At 44.8% G+C, this 18,970-nt stretch overlaps 1 protein-coding gene across 1 annotated transcript in view; it reads right to left on the reverse strand.

Annotated features, from left to right (window-relative positions):
• LOC121560200 (neuronal tyrosine-phosphorylated phosphoinositide-3-kinase adapter 2-like) overlaps positions 1–18,644 on the reverse strand; it is a 36,013-nt gene extending 17,369 nt beyond the window's left edge. The window contains exons 1-3 of the mRNA XM_041873235.2: positions 18,592–18,644; positions 16,230–17,387; positions 2,737–2,937 (exon numbers count right to left, since the gene is read on the reverse strand). Coding sequence (XP_041729169.2) covers positions 2,737–2,937; positions 16,230–17,175 — 1,147 coding nt within the window. The 5' untranslated portion in view covers positions 17,176–17,387; positions 18,592–18,644. The remainder of the gene's footprint in view (positions 1–2,736; positions 2,938–16,229; positions 17,388–18,591) is intronic.
• Positions 18,645–18,970: the final 326 nt, after the last annotated feature.

Raw genomic sequence — 18,970 nt, forward strand, 5'->3', positions numbered from 1 at the left:
AGAGACAGAGTAACAACAAAAAAATCAAGAAAAACACATGTCAAAAATGTTATAAATTGATTTGCCTTTTAATGAGGGAAATAAGTGTTTGACCCCCTCTCAATCAGAAAGATTTCTGGCTCCCAGGTGTCTTTTATACAGGTAACAAGCTGAGATTAGGAGCACACTCTTAAAGGGAGTGCTCCTAATCTCAGCTTGTTACCTGTATAAAAGACACCTGTCCACAGAAGCAATCAATCAATCAGATTCCAAACTCTCCACCATGGCCAATACCAATGAGCTCTCAAAGGATGTCAGGGACAAGATTGTAGACCTACACAAGGCTCCCTCGGCTTGGGGCTCCATGCAAGATCTCACCTCGTGGAGTTGCAATTATCATGAGAACGGTGAGGTATCAGCCCAGAACTACACGGGAGGATCTTGTCAATGATCTCAAGGCAGCTGGGACCATAGTCACCAAGAAAACAATTGGTAACACACTACGCCGTGAAGGACTGAAATCCTGCAGCGCCCGCAAGGTCCCCCTGCTCAAGAAAGCACATATACATGCCCGTCTGAAGTTTGCCAATGAACATCTGAATGATTCAGAGGAGAACTGGGTGAAAGTGTTGTGGTCAGATGAGACCAAAATGGAGCTCTTTGGCATCAACTCAACTCGCTGTGTTTGGAGGATGAGGAATGCTGCCTATGACCCCAAGAACACCATCCCCACCGTCAAACATGGAGGTGGAAACATTATGCTTTGGGGGTGTTTTTCTGCTAAGGGGACAGGACAACTTCACCGCATCAAAGGGACGATGGACGGAGCCATGCACCGTCAAATCTTGGGTGAGAACCTCCTTCCCTCAGCTAGGGCATTGAAAATGGGTTGTGGATGGGTATTCCTGCATGACAATGACCCAAAACACACGGCCAAGGCAACAAAGGAGTGGCTCAAGAAGAAGCACATTAAGGTCCTGGAGTGGCCTAGCCAATCTCCAGACCTTAATCCCATAGAAAATCTGTGGAGGGAGCTGAAGGTTCGAGTTGCCAAACGTCAGCCTCGAAACCTTAATGGCTTGGAGAAGATCTGCAAAGAACAGTGGGACAAAATCCCTCATGAGATGTGTCCAAACCTGGTGGCCAACTACAAGAAACGTCTGACATCTGTGATTGCCAACAAGGGTTTTGCCACCAAGTACTAAGTAATGTTTTGCAGAGGGGTCAAATACTTATTTCCCTCATTAAAATGCAAATCAATTTATAACATGCATTTTTCTGGACTTTTTTGTTGTTATTCTGTCTCTCACTGTTCAAATAAACCTACCATTAAAATTATAGACTGATGATTTCTTTGTCAGTGGGCAAACGTACAAAATCAGCAGGGGATCAAATACTTTTTTCCCTCACTGTCAGTGTTGTAAGGACCCATAGTGTTGTCAGGACCTATAGGCACATTTGCCCTGTCCTTAGTTAGCTGTGCTTTAGCCTTTAAAAGGAGTTAAAACCCAAATAATTCAACCCAATTCTATTGGTTAGCTAACCTTGACTGCTCTGTCCTCAGCACCTGTGTTTTATTACCTTAATCTCAGTTGCACTGAATGTCAGAAATAGCTAATGGTCACACAAGTTGCATGAACCAACTCAGGAGTAAATTCAAGAAGATATCAATCTTAATTTTTCAAGGAATATGAGTCACATTCTGTACACATTATAATTTGATGATACAACATTCATGTCTTTCACCATATCTGAATAATTTAGCCTACTTTGACATAATGCATTTTTTCTGTTTAAAAAGACGTGTATCCATATAGCCTACATATAATTATCAGCTGTCATGCCAATACATTTTGTAGACACGTTCTAAATTACGTGTCTTCTAAATTATTAGCTCTTACCAATCAAACACTATAGTAGGCTCCAACATTGGAAGCCAAATAATATTGAACTATTTCCATTTAAAACGTATTCATTCAAAACCAATCAATTATGGAAACATAATCTCTTTTACATTAATTTATGTATATATACAGTACCAGTCAAAAGTTTGGACACACCAACTCATTCAAGGGTTTTTCTTTATTTTGACTATTTTCTACATTGTAGAATAATAGTGAAGACATCAAAACTATGAAATAGCACATATGGAATCATGTAGTAACCAAAAAAGTGTTAAACAAATCAAATATATTTTATATTAGAGATTCTTCAAATAGCCACCCTTTGCCTTGACAGCTTTGCACACTCTTGCCATTCTCTCAACCAACTTCACCTGGGATACTTTTCCAACAGTCTTGAAGGAGTTCTTGTCATAATATGGTATTTTACCAAATAGGGATATCCTCTGTATACCCCTCCTACCTTGTCACAACACAACTGATTGGCTAAAATGCATTAATAAGGAATGAAATTCCACAAATTAACTTTTAAGAAGGCACACCTGTTAACTGAAATGCATTCCAGGTGACTACCTCATGAAGCTGGTTGAGAGAATGCCAAGACTGTGCAAAGCTGTCATCAAGGCAAAGGGTGGATATTTGAAGAATCTCAAATATAAAATATATTTTGATTTGTTTAACACTTTTTTGGTAACTATATGATTCCATATGTGTTATTTGATAGTTTTGATGTCTTCACTATTATTCTACAATATAGAAAATAGTAAAAATAAAGAAAAACCCTTGAATGAGTAGGTGTGTCCAAACTTTTGACTGGTTGTGTATATTTTTTGTAACTCCAGGCAGATGCCCTCACCTGTGCCCCCGCTCCCCAGCATCATGGTGGGACTGACAGAAGAGCGTCCCAGGCGGCTGGGCGTGGCGGTGGGGGTGGATGAATTTCCAGAGGGCCCATCCCACTCCTGGGACATGGGAGACTCCCGGCTGCCTCCGTGATGAGCTTTGCACTCGTGCCTAGACAGAGGTTCTGTACTGTGGCTCCTGGTCTTGGCCTCACCTGGGAGGGAGAGGACAGTTATGAAAAGGCTATAACATTTTGTAAATGCATTTCCTGTTTTGAAAAACGCCATTGAATTCAGTGTCTTGTATACACTGTTTAGAAAATCAACAACATTGTTAAAAAAAATGCTTTTACGCAATCTATATGCATGCTGCCACCACTACACTAAAACCTCTGGACTCAGTGTACAATAGTGCCCTTCCTGTTAGTGCTGGTTTCGCACCCACTATTGTATTTTATATCAAAATCTAGGCTGGCCTTGAGTTCCATTTCTGTTTTACAGAAACTCCCTACGGCTGCATTTACACAGGCAGCCCAATTCTGATCTTTTGCCCAATTATTGTAGAAAGAGTTGTCAGAAGACCAATACGTGGAAAAATATCAGAATTCGGCTGCATGTGTAAACGCAGCCAGCCTATCTCACATCCCTTCTGAATTGGAGACATACCACCCTTAAAATCTAATTCAGATCTTAGTTTCATATCCAATCTTTATTTATGACTGTCCACACTCAGTTTTGCATGTGACCCATATCAGATTTGCGCATTCACACTGATGGAGCCTCTGAAGTAGCACACAGGTGGAATAATCATTTCCTGTCACTGTTCCTTTACATTTTGGGTGGTTGTCATAGTAACGGCAGGTCATGTGCAAAAAAGCCACTTCACAGCAAAATAATCTGAGCGTCCAGACTGAGGTCACATTTAAAGCATCAGACTTATATCAGGATTGAGATCCACATATGGATGTGGTATAAATTGGAAGTCAAAAGATTAGATTCCCATGTGTTTTTTTTGTTGCTTTTTACCCATTAGTAAAAATAACAAATAGGTATCAGATATGGAAATAATTAGCATAAGATCTGAATTGGGCTTCTACAGTCATAGACATGCTCACAGGACTGACTTGTTCTTGATGGCCCCGTACCTCATAAGAATTAGGGAAAACGGCATTTGGATTATACAGTATGCCCCTCAGACATGGAATGAACTCCATGGTAAATTGGAAAACCTATTCCCCTATGGTTGTTTTAAGACCTTGGTTGGAGACCTGCTCATAGAGGACTGCACATGCCATGATTGATTCGGTGTATTTTGTATTCACCTCCATAGTGTATACATTTGATGTATGTGTTTTGTATTCGATATGTTGTGCATGGGTCATTTGAAAAAGAGACATGGGTCTCTCGATATGACTTCCCTGTCTAAGTAACGGTTAATATTTACTTCCATAGTGTATTAATTTTGTATTGATGTATGTGTTTTATATTTTGTATGCTGTGCAGGTTTTTTTAAAATTAAAATAAAACTGGGTGTCAATATAAATTCCCTGACTAAATACATGTTAAATCACCCCAAATAAATACAAATACAAATGTATATAGGTAAGAAATGGTCATATCTTCAATCAGGGCACCTCTCCAGTCCTCTCAGATCGACACAGCACAGGTCCCTATGGAGTCCAGGGGTCTTTTGGGATGTGTAGGTACTGCAGTATGATATGACCACAGGATGTCACTGTGGAGCTGAATACTGTTGGGTGTAGAGGGGTGTATTTAGGAAGGGAGGAGGCCATACTACCAAAACCTTCAGCAGATGTCTAAGGTGGTGTACATTGTGCCACGAGGAAGATATAGCAATGCCAGATGTCCTATTCTCTCTGTACAACCCTTCAGGTTGAATGGTCTAGTACCCTACTCCAGCCAGATCATGGTGTCCTGTTCCGTTGGTGTCTTCATCCCTTCTCTTCTACATTGTCCATTTCAACATGCTTATTCTCCTCATTCTTTCTCCTTTCTCCGCCTGCCCGTCCTCATCCCTCTGTTCCTGTCCTCTGCTGCGCGGCTGGGCTGTCTTTTTATCCCCTGCACCCTGCTTGTCCATTTGCCATCACATTCATCACGTCCTTCATGTGCGCTGAAGGCATTAAGGAAATTGCTTTGCTAGCAGATGAAAGCTTTTCAATAATATTCACTGGCAAGTGTATGAGCCGTAATAACCTTCTTGAGCACGGCCCATTGGCCAGCCAGAGCAGAGCGTTTGTCCTGCACTTTTGAAAGAAGAGAGAGAGAGAGAGAGAGAGAGAGAGATTTAGTGTTGCCTTGTCGCCCCGTACCGCTCCAACAGATCCACAGAGAATGCTGTTCATTGAGCACCTTGGTGTTCTTAGGCACAGGGACTATGATGGTCTGCTTGAAACATGTAGGTATTACAGACTGGGTCAGGGAGAGGTTGAAAATGTCAATGAAGAAACTTGCCAGCTGGTCAACGCATTCTCTGAGTACGAGTCCTGGTAATCTGTCTGGCCTTGTGGATGTTAACCTGTTTAAAGGTCTTACTTACATCGGTTACGGAGAAAGTGATCACACAGTCGTCCGGAACAGCTGGTGCTCTCATTCAAGGTTCAGTGCTGCTTGCCCGTGTAGCTCAGTTGGTAGAGCATGGCGTTTGCAACGCCAGGGTTGTGGGTTCGATTCCCACGGGGGGCCAGTATGAAAATGTATGCACTCCCTAACTGTAAGTTGCTCTGGATAAGAGCGTCTGCTAAATGACTAAAATGTAAAAAATGCTTGCTTCGAAGCGGGCATTTATCTCATCTGGTAGACTTGCGTCACTGGGCAGCTCGCGGCTGGGTTCCCCTTTATAATCTGTGATAGTTTGCAAGCCCTTCCACATCCAATGAGTGTTATAACCGTTGTAGTAGGATTCGATCTTAGTCCTGTACTGACGCTTTTCCTGTTTGATGGTTCGCCGGAGGGCGAAGCAGGCTTTCTTATAAGTGTCCGCATTAGCGTCCTGCTCCTTGAAAGCGGCAGCTATAGCCTTTAGCTCAGTGCGGCTGTTGTCTGTAAACCATGCCTTCTGGTTGGGATATGTTCATACAGTCACTGTGGGGATGACAATGTCGATGTACTTATTAATGAAGCCGATGACTGATATGGTAAACTCCTCAATGCCATCGGATGAATCCCGGAACATATTACAGTCTGTGCTAGCGTAAACAGTCCTGTAGCTTACCATCCTTTTAACTGGACCACTTCCGTATTGAGTTTTTGTACTGGTACTTCCTCAAATCAAATTGTATTGGTCACATAAACATATATAGCAAACGATATATGCGGGTGTAGCGAAATGCTTGTGTTTCTAACTTCAACAGTGCAGTAATATCTAACAATTCACAACAACACACACAATACACACAAATCTAAAAGTAAAAGAATGGAATTAAGAAATATATAAATATTAGGATGAGCAATGTCAGAGTGGCATAGACTAAAATACAGTAGAATAGAATACAGTATATACATATGAGATGAGTAAAGCAAAAATATGTAAACATTATTAAAGTGGCCAGTGATTCCAAGTCTATGTATATAGGGCCTCTAAGGTACATGGTTACATAACCGGGTGGATAGTTTTTGCTTGCTTGCCTGTTTTAGTTTTTGATTGTAAGCAGGAATCATGAGGATACAGTTATGGTCAAATTTGCCAAATGGAGGTTGAGGGAGAACTTTGTACGTGGAGTAAATGTCATCTTGTCACACCCTGATCTGTTTCACCTGTCTTGTGCTTGTCTCCACCCCCCTCCAGGTCAAATCAAATCAAATCAAATGTTATTTGTCACATTCGCCAAATACAACAGGGTTGACCTTACAGTGAAATGCTTACTTACAAGCCCTTAACCAACAATGCAATTTTAAGAAAGGACACACACAATGCAAATAGTCCGGGTAGCCATTTGATTAAATGTTCAGGAGTCTTATGTCTTGGGGGTATAAGCTGTTTAGAAGCCTCTTGGACCTAGACTTGGCGCTCCGGTACTGCTTGCCGTGCGGTAGCAGAGAGAACAGTCTATGACTAGGGTGGCTGGAGTCTTTGACATTTTTAGGGCCTTCCTCTGACACCGCCTGGTATAGAGGTCCTGGATGGCAGGAAGCTTGGCCTCAGTGATGTACTGGGCCATACGCACTACCCTCTGTAGTGCCTTGCGGTCGGAGGCCGAGCAGTTGCCATACCAGGCGGTGATGCAACCAGTCAGGATGCTCTCGATGGTGCAGCTGTAGAACCTTTTGAGGATCTGAGGACCCATGCCAAATATTTTCAGTCTCCTTAGGGGGAATAGGTTTTGTCATGCCCTCTTCACGACTGTCTTGGTGTGCTTGGACCATGTTAGTTTGTTGATTATGTGGACACCAACGAACTTGAAGCTCTCAACCTGCTCCACTACAGCCCTGTCGATGAGAATGGGGCTGTTGTGTCATTGGAAAACATAATGATGGTGTTGGAGTCATGCCTGGTCATGCAGTCATGAGCGAACAGGGAGTACAGGAGGGGACTGAGCACGCACGCCTGAGGGGCCCCAGTGTTGAGGATCAGCGTGGCGGATGTGTTGTTACCTACCCTTATCACCTGGGGGCGGCCCGTAAGGAAGTCCAGGATCCAGTTGCAGAGGGAGGTGTTTAGACCCAGGGTCCTTAGCTTAGTGATGAGCTTTGAGGGCAGCATGGTGTTGAACGCTGAGCTGTAGTCGATGAATAGCATTATCACATAGGTGTTCCGTTCATCCAGGTGTGAAAGGGCAGTGTGGAGTGCGATAGAGATTGCATCATCTGTGGATCTGTTGGGGTGGTATGCAAATTGGAGTGGGTCTAGGGTTTCTGGGATAATGGTGTTGATGTGAGCCATGACCAGCCTTTCAAAGCACTTCATGGCTACAGACGTGAGTGCTACGGGTCGGTAGTCATTTAGGCAGATTATCTTAGTGTCCTTGGGCACAGGGACTATGGTGGTCTGCTTGAAACATGTTGGTATTACAGACTCAGTCAGGGACATGTTGAAAATGTCAGTGAAGACACCTGCCAGTTGGTCAGCACATGCTCGAAGTACACATCCTGGTAATCCGTCTGGCCCTGCGGCCTTGTGAATGTTGACCTGCTTAAAAGTCTTACTCACATCGGCTACACATAGTGATCACATAGTCATCTGGAACAGCTGGTGCTCTCATGCATGCTTCAGTGTTGCTGCCTCGAAGCGAGCATAGAAGTGATTTAGCTCATCTGGTAGGCTTGTGTCACTGGGCAGCTCGCGGCTGTGCTTCCCTTTGTAGTCTGTAATAGTTTTCAAGCCCTGTCACATCCGACGAGCGTCAGAGCTGGTGTAGTACGATTCAATCTTAGTCCTGATTTGACTCTTTGCCTGTTTGATGGTTCGACGGAGGGCATAGCAGGATTTCTTATAAGCGTCCGGGTTAGAGTCCCGCTCCTTGAAAGCGGCAGCTCTACCCTTTAGCTCAGTGCGGATGTTGACTGTAATCCATGGCTTCTGGTTGGGGTATGTACGTACGGTTACTGTGGGGACGACGTCATCGATGCACTTATTGATGAAGCCAGTGACTGATGTGGTGTACTCAATGCCATCGGAAGAATCCCGGAACATATTCCAGTCTGTGCTAGCAAAACAGTCCTGTAGCTTAGCATCTGCATCATTTGACCACTTTTTTATTAACCAAGTCACTGGTGCTTCCTGCTTTAGTTTTTGCTTATAAGCAGGAATCAGGAGGATAGAGTTATGGTCAGATTTGCCAAATGGAGGGCGAGGGAGAGCTTTGTATGCGTCCCTGTGTGTGGATTAAAGGTGGTCTAGAGTTATTTTTCCTCTGGTTGCACATTTAACATGCTGTTAGAAATTAGGTAGAACGGATTTAAGTTTCCCTGCATTAAAGTCCCCGGCCACTAGGAGCGCTGCCTTTGGATGAGAGTTTTCCTGTTTACTTATGGCCATATACAGCTCATTGAGCGCAATCTTAATGCCAGCTTCGGTTTCTGGTGGTAGATAGACAGCTACGAAAAATATAGATGAAAATTATCTTGGTAAATAGTGTGGTCTACAGCTTATCATGAGATACTCTACCTCAGGCGAGCAAAACCTCGAGACTTCCTTAGTATTATATTTTATGTACCAGCTGTTGTTTACAAATATACACAGACCCCCACCCCCACGTACTTTGGTGCGAAAAGTGCAAATCAATCCCAGAACATCAGCAAAGGACCTTGTGAAGATGATGGAAGAAACAGGTACAAAAGTATCTATATCCAAGTAAAACGAGTCCTATATCGACATAACCTGAAAGACCGCTCAGCAAGGAAGAAGCCACTGCTCCAAAACCTCCATAAAAAAGCCAGACTACAGTTTGCAACTGCACATGGGGACAAATATTGTACTTTTTGGAGAAATGTACTCTGGTCTGATGAAACAAGAATAGAACTGTTTGGCCATAATAACCATCGTTATGTTAGGAGGAAAAAGGGGGTGCCTTGCAAGCCGAAGAACACCATCCCAACCGTGAAGCACGGGGGTGGCAGCATCATGCTGTGGGGGTGCTTTGCTGCAGGAGGAACTGGTGCACTTCACAAAATAGATGGTATCATGAGGATGGAAAATTATGTGGCTATATTAAAGCAACATCTCAAGACATCAGTCAGGAAGTAAAAGCTTGGTCACAAATGAGTCTTCCAAATGGACAATGACCCCAAGCATACTTCCAAAGTTGTGGCAAAATGGCTTAAGGACAACAAAGTCAAGGTATTGGAGTGGCCATCACAAATCCCTGCCTCAATCCTATAGAAAATGTGTGGACAGAACTGAAAAGCGTGTGCGAGCAAGGAGATCTACAAACCTGACTCAGTTACACCAGCTCTGTCAGGAGGAATGGGCTAAAATTCACCCATCTTATTGTGGGAAGCTTGTGGAAGGCTACCTGAAACTTTTGACCGAAGTTAAACAATTTAAAGACAATGCTACCAAATACTAATTAAGTGTATGTAAACTTCTGACCCACTGGGAATGTGATGAAAGAAATAGAAGCTGAAATAAATCATTCTCTCTACTATTTTTCTGACATTTCACATTCTTAAAATAAAGTGGTGATCGTAACTGACTTAAGACAGGGAATTTGTACTAGGATTAAATGTCAGGAATTGTGAAAAACTGAGTTTAAATGTATTTAGCTAAGGTGTATGTAAACTTCCGACTTCAACTGTATCTCCTAGATATAGGACAGACACTTCAAACCCCTATTCCTGACTGTTTGTTTATTTTTTGACTGTCTTTTTTGTGTGCCATTTATGAATGTGTTATTAAATGCGTTTCTACATTATCAAATAACGGTGTTTTTTTAGACCTCTCTCTCTCTCTTTATGCTGGGAGTGTTTGGTGCATGCTGGGAATTGTTTGAGTGAGTGCTAAGTGCAAGTGTTGTGTAGAGTTAGATATGCTGGGTTTTCTTTCGGTTTTCCTTTTCTTGGTGATATCCTTTTTTCTTCTATGCATGATTAAGGTTCTTCTTTTTATTTTCTTGTTGTGGTAGAATTAAGTATATTGTTTTTCGTGTCGAAATTACCCTGATTTTGGTGGGGATGGCGGCCCGAATGGGGACGCCGTCCTTGTCACTTAGGCACGGCTTTAGGTGTGTTACTGAAGCTACTGTCACGGTGGAGGAGTTTCTGGTCGCGGTAGAAGAGAAGGTAGGATATGAGAATGTTGCTTATGCATCACGGATGAATAAAGCGGTGGTGGTATTTCTTAAAGAAGAGCGCCTTGTTGATCGTATGGTTGAGCATGGCATACTTCTTAAAGGAATGTTTATTCAAGTTACGCCGCTTTTTTCTTCCTCAACAAGGGTAACGATTTCAAATGTACCGCCGTTTATTCCAAATGAGCTATTGGAGCGCGAGTTATTGCGCTTTGGGAAGTTTGCAAGTTCAATTAAGGTTGTCCCGTTGGGTTGCAAACACCCGGCATTAAAACAGGTTGTCGTTTCGGCGACAGGTGTTTGTTTTTGGACTCACCGGAGCAGACTTTGGAGTTATCGTTTAAAGTCAAGTATGACAATAGACTGTATATGGCTTATGCTAGTACGTTTAGTCAACGGTGTTTTGAGTGGGGGATGTTTGTCATAGGCGATATGCTTGCCCGAAAAGGGAGATGGCAGAGGGAGGGGCGCAGGTGGTCCTCGTAACGCCTGGGCCCACTGATGTAGGGAGAGGTGGGCTGACAGCGGTAGAGCAGCCACAGGCATCTGTTGCTGAGGAACAAGTTGTCCGTGTTGAGGGCACAGAGTTGCAACTTGTATCAGAGGGAAATGTTATGCAGCAGAAAAATATTGTTGTAGAAGGTAAGGATGGATCTGAAGAGCCAAGACTGGTGAGGAGGTGCCCAGTACGAGTGCTGGGGTACAGGAGGGGGTTCATTGGGAGCTAATCTCCCAGGTAGTGGAGGAGATGCCCACTATGAGTAATAGGGTACAGGAGGGGGTTCGTGTGGAGCTAGGCTCCCAGGTAGTGGAGGAGATGCCCACTACGAGTAATGGGGTTCAGGTGGGGCTAGTCTCCCAGGAAGTGGAGGAGATGCCTGGTACGAGTGATGGGGTGCAAGTGGGGAGTGTTGAAAGGGATGTGGTAGAGGGGAGTCAGTGGTCTGTGGCCTCAGTTGAGGAGGATCAGGAGAAGGATATGGATATCTCTCTAAATACGATATCAGCTGTTGAGGACTCAATTTATGATCTAGAGGAGGTAAATGGGTTTCTGGATCAGACTTTTGGGAAATCTGTCAAATTGGCAGATTATTTTGATGTTGATAAGTTTGTGAGGTCAGCTGTGATGTTACAGAAGACAGTGGGGTTAGACCAGTTGAGTGAGAAGAAGCGGTTTCGCTTGAGGAAATTTGTTACTGCTGTTGTAGCAGCAAAAGGTGGTGGGAAACGTGGTCAGGTTAAGAGAACATTTAAATAATGATGATGATTATGCCTCATAGGGTGTTTTATTCTCTTTGTCTGGTTTCTCTGTGGTATCTTCTGCTTTTCCTTTTTATTTTCTATATAGAGATACTAAGGGTAGGTTCTCTCAATATTAATGGAGGAAGGGACAGGAATAAGAGGGCTTGGGTATTAGAAGTAATAAAACAGAAAAGGCTTAATGTAGTTTTCCTACAGGAGACACATAGTGATGAGGAAAATTAAGTTGACTGGGGTATGTGGTGGGAGGGGCAGCATATACTCAGTCATGGTACTAATTTCAGTGCTGGGGTGGCAATCTTGTTTTCTTCAGGCTTAGGGGTGACTGTGGTATCTACAGCAGAGATTGTCAAGGGTCGGGTTTTACTGGTCAAGGTGGATGTTATGTATTTTATCTTGGCCAGGTCGCAGTTGTAAATGAGAACCTGTTCTCAACTGGCTTACCTGGTTAAATAAAGGTGAAATAAAATAAAAAATAAATATATATTTTTGAATTTTTATGCTCCTAATGAGGGTACAGAGCGTATTGTTGGTTTTGATAAAATAAAGGAAACCTTAAGACAGTGTGACCATGAGGGGTGTATGGTTTTAGGAGGGGACTGGAACTGTACAGTGGATTTTACTGTTGATCGCACCGCTGAAGAACCTCACCTGCGGTCAGCCACTTGCCTGTCTGGTCTATTAACTGAGTTTGAGCTTTCTGATGTGTGGAGAGTAAGGAATGCAAAAGTTAGGCAGTACACATGGCTAAAAGTTAATGAAGGTCATGTCAGTGCAGCAAGGTTAGACAGGTTGTATGTATCTGAGCAGTACTGTAGTAGGGTTGGAAGGTGTGACATTACTCCTGTGGGTTTCTCTGATCACCATATTGTCACTGTTGATATTCACTTGTCCTGTCATCATCTTATTGGTATTTTAATGTTAAATTGTTACATGATGTCATGTTTTGGGAAAGGTTTTTGTTGTTTTGGGAAAAATTGAGGGTTACAAAAGGGAATTTTGAGTCCTTGAGACAATGGTGGGAGGTTGGGAAGACCCAAATACGATTATTTTGTCAACAGTATACTGCGCTGACTCGAATTGAAGTTAAAGAGACTATCAGGGCCCTTGAACAGGACATCAAATATATTGAATTGAAGTTGCTCACTCAGAATGACCCCGGACTAGTCATGAACTTACAGGACAAGAAACATGAACTAAGGTCGTTTCTGCATGAAAGAGTGAAGGGTGCCTTGATTAGGTCTCGTTTCGCTTCCTTCAAGGATATGGATGCTCCTAGCGCTTAAAAAAAAAACTTAGGACAGTCGACATTGCAACGTAATGTTGGTCTGCCTTCGTCTCCCTGATGGGAAGGTGACCACGGATGACAGTGAAATGCGTCAAACATGCCGTGGATTTCTACTCTGCCCTCTATAAGGCGGAGGATTGTGACTCTCTGTGTACTGAACAGTTGTTACACAGTCTTCCTCAATTGGGACCTGAGCAAAGAGTCGTATTGGACTCTGACATTACACTGCAAGAGCTGTCCACAGCAGTTATGCAGCTCTCAACAGGCCGAGCCCCTGGCATTGATAGTTTACCATCTGAGTTTTATAAGCACTTTTGGGGGTCTATTGGGGAGGATTTTTATGAAGTGGTGTGTGAATCTTTTCATGAGGGCTCTCTTTCTGTATCTTGTCAACGTGCGGTACTTTCACTGTTGCCAAAAAAGGGGGATTTGGCTCTCATAAAAAATTCCCACGATAGCACTGTCTGCGTATGCAGATGACGTAACAGTTTTTATTACAGGGTGTGAGGATGTTAAGGTTCTCTCAAACGCTTTAAAGGTGTATGAGGGGGCCTCCTCAGCTAGAGTCAATTGTGGAAAGAGTGAAGCGCTGTGGTCAGCTTCAGATGGGGTCCGCCCTACGGTTACCAGGGGGGCTTCAGTGGGGCAGGGATGGGATGAAGACTTTGGGGTTTTTTCTAGGCTCCGATGTCTTTCAGAAAAAGAACTGGGAGGGTGAAGTGGAGAAAGTGTGTGCCAGACTGTCAAGATGGAAATGGGTGCTGCCCCAGCTGTCTTATAGGGGAAGGGTGCTGGTAGCTAATAATCTTGCTGCCTCTACCCTGTGGCACAGACTAATGATTTTGCAGCCACCAAAGGGTCTGATACAAGAGCTTCAGAGGACCCTTGTCAATTTCTTCTGTTCTGGACATCACTGGATTAAAGCTGCAGCCCTGTACCTGCACGAGGGTGGGCAAGGCCTGGTGGACATTTCCTCTAGGATCATGGCTTTCCGGCTTCAAGCAGCCCAGAGACTGTTGTACAGTGACGGTTCTAGCTGGGTTGATACAGCCTACACATTGATGAGGAGAGTGGGTTGTTTGGGCTTAGACAAGCACATTTTCCTCTTAAAGCTGGAGGGGGGTGAGTTGCCTGGCCTGACTCCATTTTATGAGTCTGTTATGCAGGCTTGGAGAGTTCTGGTCAAGTCCCGTAAGGCCTGCACGCCACCAGGGATGTGGCTTTTTGAAGAGCCTCTTTTTCACAACACTGCCATCCAGTCCCGTGTTCTGGGTTCAGCTAGCCTACGTTCATGCCTGTTAGGCGTGGGTGTACTAAGCTGGGTCATCTGATGCGGAACAGGAATAGGTCGTTGGAGGAGCTGGGAGAAAGAGCGGGGATCCGATCGTCTCGCTTACTGAGGAAGGTCGTCGCTGAGGTCTGTGTCACCTTGCCAGTACTTCATCTGCAGTATGTGACTGACACTTCCAATTCTGATCGGTGGAAGGAGGGTCTGGATTATGTGTTCCCTGCACTGATTGTTAGTGCTGCGGCGGGGGCATTCGAGGAGGATGTGGGGATGCTGCTTTCCTTCGATACCCCGGAGCTGGGGGAGTTCAAGGAGGTGGGAAAGAAGGAAATGTACAGAATATGTGTAAAGGTGTCCCATGCCTCTTCCCTGGAAGGGGTAAAATCGACGAGGTGGGCGGGTGTGCTTGGTCCAGGTGCCTCCCCAAAAGGCTGTTGGCGATCATTATACAAACTGCCTATTGATAAGAGGACAGCTGACCTCCAATGGAGGATAATACATGGAGCCATAGCCACCAACATGTATCTGGTACACCTGGATCCTGCTGTTGGGGAGGGGTGTCCATTCTGTGCTGAGTCTGAAACTCTGGCACATCTGTTTTTACAGTGTCCCAGGTTGGTCGGGATGATTGACCTGATCATTAATTGGTTCTCAACGTTGGGAGAGGTTTTCTCTTCCCAACTGTATATATTTGGGCCAAAGTACAGGTTTAGTCAAAACGGTGTAGTTGTGTTGCTCAATTTTGTGTTAGGGGCAGCAAAATTAGCGATATGGAAGACCCGAAAGAACAGTATTCGGGGACAGAGGTCTGTGGATGTGGTGGGAATGCTGGAGGGAATGTTGGCAGTGAGACTAGGGGTTGAGTTTGCCTATTATACATTTGTCAACAATATTTATCTGTTTATGAGTATATGGGGTATTCAGAGGCTGTTGTGTTTAGTTACTGTGGAGGAGGAATTGGAGTTGTGTTTTTAATTGATGTGTAACTACGGTTTTGTATGAGTATTTATTGTGTGGTGGGCTCCCAGACCCAATAAAGATGATTTAAAACTCTCTCTCTCTCTCTCTCGACCACACCTGCTGTCACGACCTCTGAATGCTCGGCTATGAAAAGACAACTGACATTTACTCCTGAGGTGCTGACCTGTTGCACCCTATACAACCAATGTGATTATTATTTACCCTGCTGGTGATTTATGAACGTTTGAACATATTGAAGAACCATCTGGCCTTAATGGCCTTATAATCTCCACGTGGCACAGCCAGAAGAGGACTGGCCACTCCTCAGAGCCTGTTTCCTCTCTAGGTTTCTTTCTAGGTTCCTGCCTTTCTAGGGAGTTTTTCCTAGCCACCATGCTTCTGCATTGCTTGCTGTTTGTTTCCGTAAAAGCACTTTGTGACATCTGCTGATGTAAAAAGGGCTTTATAAATTTGATTTGATTTCCAGAAACCGAGCATCGAGCTCACAGAAAAATGCAGAATCAAAGAGCAACTGAAGTACTCTACTCAAAAATGTTCCGAACCAGTTTTCTCAATAAGATTATTAATCCACACTCTCTTTTTTTCTCTCTGACATGGCATGTCTCTCTGTATTTATCGCTCAGGGTCTCTGGGTAGGAGACAGATTGACAGGTATAATCCATGTGTGAATTTATTCAATTCCTTTTAGCAACTTTTTAGCAGTAACCCTCTGAATTTACATAGATATTTTGAGACATTTGTAACAGAACTGAAGATGAACATATTACTTTAAGAAGCTACGCTTGAGGTGGGGCTCTAGAAGAATTTGGTCACTCCCTCTATCTTTCACCTTCGCCTCATTTGTTACGCATCCCTTTGTCTGCATAAAGAACACACCTTAATGCACCCTTTATTCACCCTTATGCACAACATATGTGCTAATAACTAATCATAGGCACTCACATTCAGCGGTCTCCTTGAACTTCCTCCCTCCCGATCCCTCCTTTAGCATATTCCTGCCACTGGTAAACAGGTTGGTGAGTTCATCCAGAGGGCTTGTGGGGGTATGGGAATGCGACACATTCTGCATGGAGCTGTGGGCCGGAGAAGAGTTACTCAGTTTACCTCCCCCTTCATGACCTCCATCACCTGAGCTCTTGGAGGCGTGCGCCACGGAGGAGGTGGATCGGGGCATGCTGCCCCCTATCTTCAGGGCGTCGTAAGGTGGTGGGCGCTTGAGGCTGAGCGGTGTGAGCGAGCGGCCCATGCTGACGGGTGAGGGACACGCGGAGTGGCTTCGAGGGTGCCCACCGGCCGACGCCGATGCCTTGTAGAGAGTGGAGGGCCGGGGAGGGGCGGAGGAGCGACCAGATATAGTGATAGTGTGGGTGAATTGGAGATCCTGTTCTCCCCTCTCTCTATCCTTCTCTCGTTCTCGTTCCCTGTCTCTCTCTCTCTCCCCCTTGCGGTGGTGGGTGGATGGGGGAGGAGCCTCTGGGGTCGTGGGTGAGGCACCCTCCCCGGGCTTGTTGGTGTAGCCAGTGGCAACGTTCTCCAGCATGGGCAGTTTGGTTATGTCCAGCGGGGTGAGGGGCGACTCATCCGAGTTGGGCGAGCACAGGGCAGGGGCTGGTGGGAAGACCAGCAAGGGCGGCCGGTGGGTGAGCAGGTTGGGGAAGGGGGCAGGGATATCACAGAGGGACCCCCGGGGGGTGGAGTGGGAGGAGGAGGAACGACCATGCTCCATGTCCAGGATTGTAGGGGTGGAACACACCCCCATCTGTTCCCACTTAGTGTCCTGGAGCAGGTCATCAAACATGGGGTACTTCATTTCCTCATAGACCGACTCACTCTGGTCCTCGTCCTCCAGGTGGCGTTGCTTCAGGTCCCTCTGATTGTTACCCACCATCTCGATGTAAACAGGCTCGTCTTCGTCCTCCGTGTCCGGGGCTGGGCTCTGGATCTGCGACGAGGACTTTACCCTCCTAGAGGACTTCCTATTGCCGGGATTCTGGATGTAGGATTCATCGAAGGAGGTACTCAGCTGCGTGTTAGGGTTCCTCTTTGGCTTGGGAGGAGGGATCCGCTTGTACTCCTCACTGAACGGTCGCGACTTGGACCCTGCACGGGGGACAGACAGACAGCAGCGTTAAAACAGGTCATGAGCAGATGGCCATGATACAAAGGACAATAGCGGCAGAATTGATTAAGATTAAAATCAGTTCATTGGTCAATTGCACACAAGTTCCAACCAAAATTTGACTTATGCTTTTTAACCCTTCTGAAAGACACAGATGCATACACATACATATGAAGGTTTTGGAGAGGTGCAGGGGACTGCCACACTGGGCACCCGGGCAAGTACATCCTTTTTTTCCCCCCACTTGCAAGTACATGTTTTTTTTCTTCTTCAGGGTTAGGGTTGGGTTAGCATTAGACTCATGGTTAGGGGTAGAGTTGTCATTCCGGGCTGGGCCTCAAATTCTAAATATGTACTCTTGCTGGGCCGGGTTATGGCTTGTCAGGCTGTGTAAAAAAAAAGAAAAATGCTGCACCTTGTCTCTCTCCTCCTCTCTGTCAATGAGCAGGACAGGCAGTGCAGCCAGCAACAGTGTGTATCCCGCTGTCCATGTTGCTGAAGCTATACCTAACTACAGTCATTTTATTTTTGTTTCTTACCTGTTGTTTCTCTTACTGAAAAGTTATGTTACCGAAATCCCTAATTTGTTAAGATAGCAAAAACATTCCCTTCAACCATTGCTATGCTCTTTTCACGTGGCACTTGCATGTAGTGCATGCACCTGACATATAGGGTAGGGCCGGACCATTGGATAGCCAATCATAATCGCATTAATAAATTGGATATAACCTCTGAACACCGTTGTAACACATATGCCGGCAGCAAAATGGACGCGAAGAATGTGAAGAAGGGTCTTGCCACAGGCAAATGTATATTGGTTGCTCAGGAGGGAAAAGGGAAGTCTGATGTCTGGAAAACATTTGACCTGGTTTTTAAAACCACTGGCGAATCCACTGGCAATTCAAAATGCAGAGGGTGTGGAGCATTTTAAAAGTATGACAGCAAGGTACATCTTCTCTGCAGTGCCATTTTAACAGATGCCCTGGCACAACAGCCTCTTCCCCAGGCCAAACCTCAATGTCTGCATTTGTTAACAAAAACTTAACTGTGCCACTTAAAGTAAAGAAGTTGGTAACTGACAAATGCGTCAGTGTTTGCTGTAAGGATGTTCGGCCCTTCAATACTGTGGAAGGGGCAGGCTTTGAGGAGCTTGCCCAAAAGCTTATTGATGCGGTGGCTACTTACGGGAAGGTGACTGCTACCTCTGTTCTGCCCCTCCACCAGACTGTCTCCGCCCGATGTCTGAGCCTGGCAGATGAAAAGAGAGAAACTGACAGAAGTTGAAACATCCTCAAAGAGGGAACTGTCGGGATGACAACAGACGTGGACTGACGACTATCAGAAGCTTAGTTATCTTACGATAACATGCCATTATATTACTGCAGATTTCCAGTTAGTCGCAAGAAACCACAGCACAGTTTCCAGCAGAAGATGCCAAAACCGAGGGAAATATAAGGTGGGAAATAGTGAAGCTTCTGGTGACAAAGTTTGGCCTCGACGCTATGTCATTAAGCAAAATTGTTTGGGTAACTGACCAGGGCTCCAACATCGTTCTTGCCCTTTG

The sequence above is a fragment of the Coregonus clupeaformis genome, chromosome 19 (genome assembly GCF_020615455.1).
Source record: "Coregonus clupeaformis isolate EN_2021a chromosome 19, ASM2061545v1, whole genome shotgun sequence".
In the NCBI taxonomy this organism is placed as follows: Eukaryota; Metazoa; Chordata; class Actinopteri; order Salmoniformes; family Salmonidae; genus Coregonus; species Coregonus clupeaformis.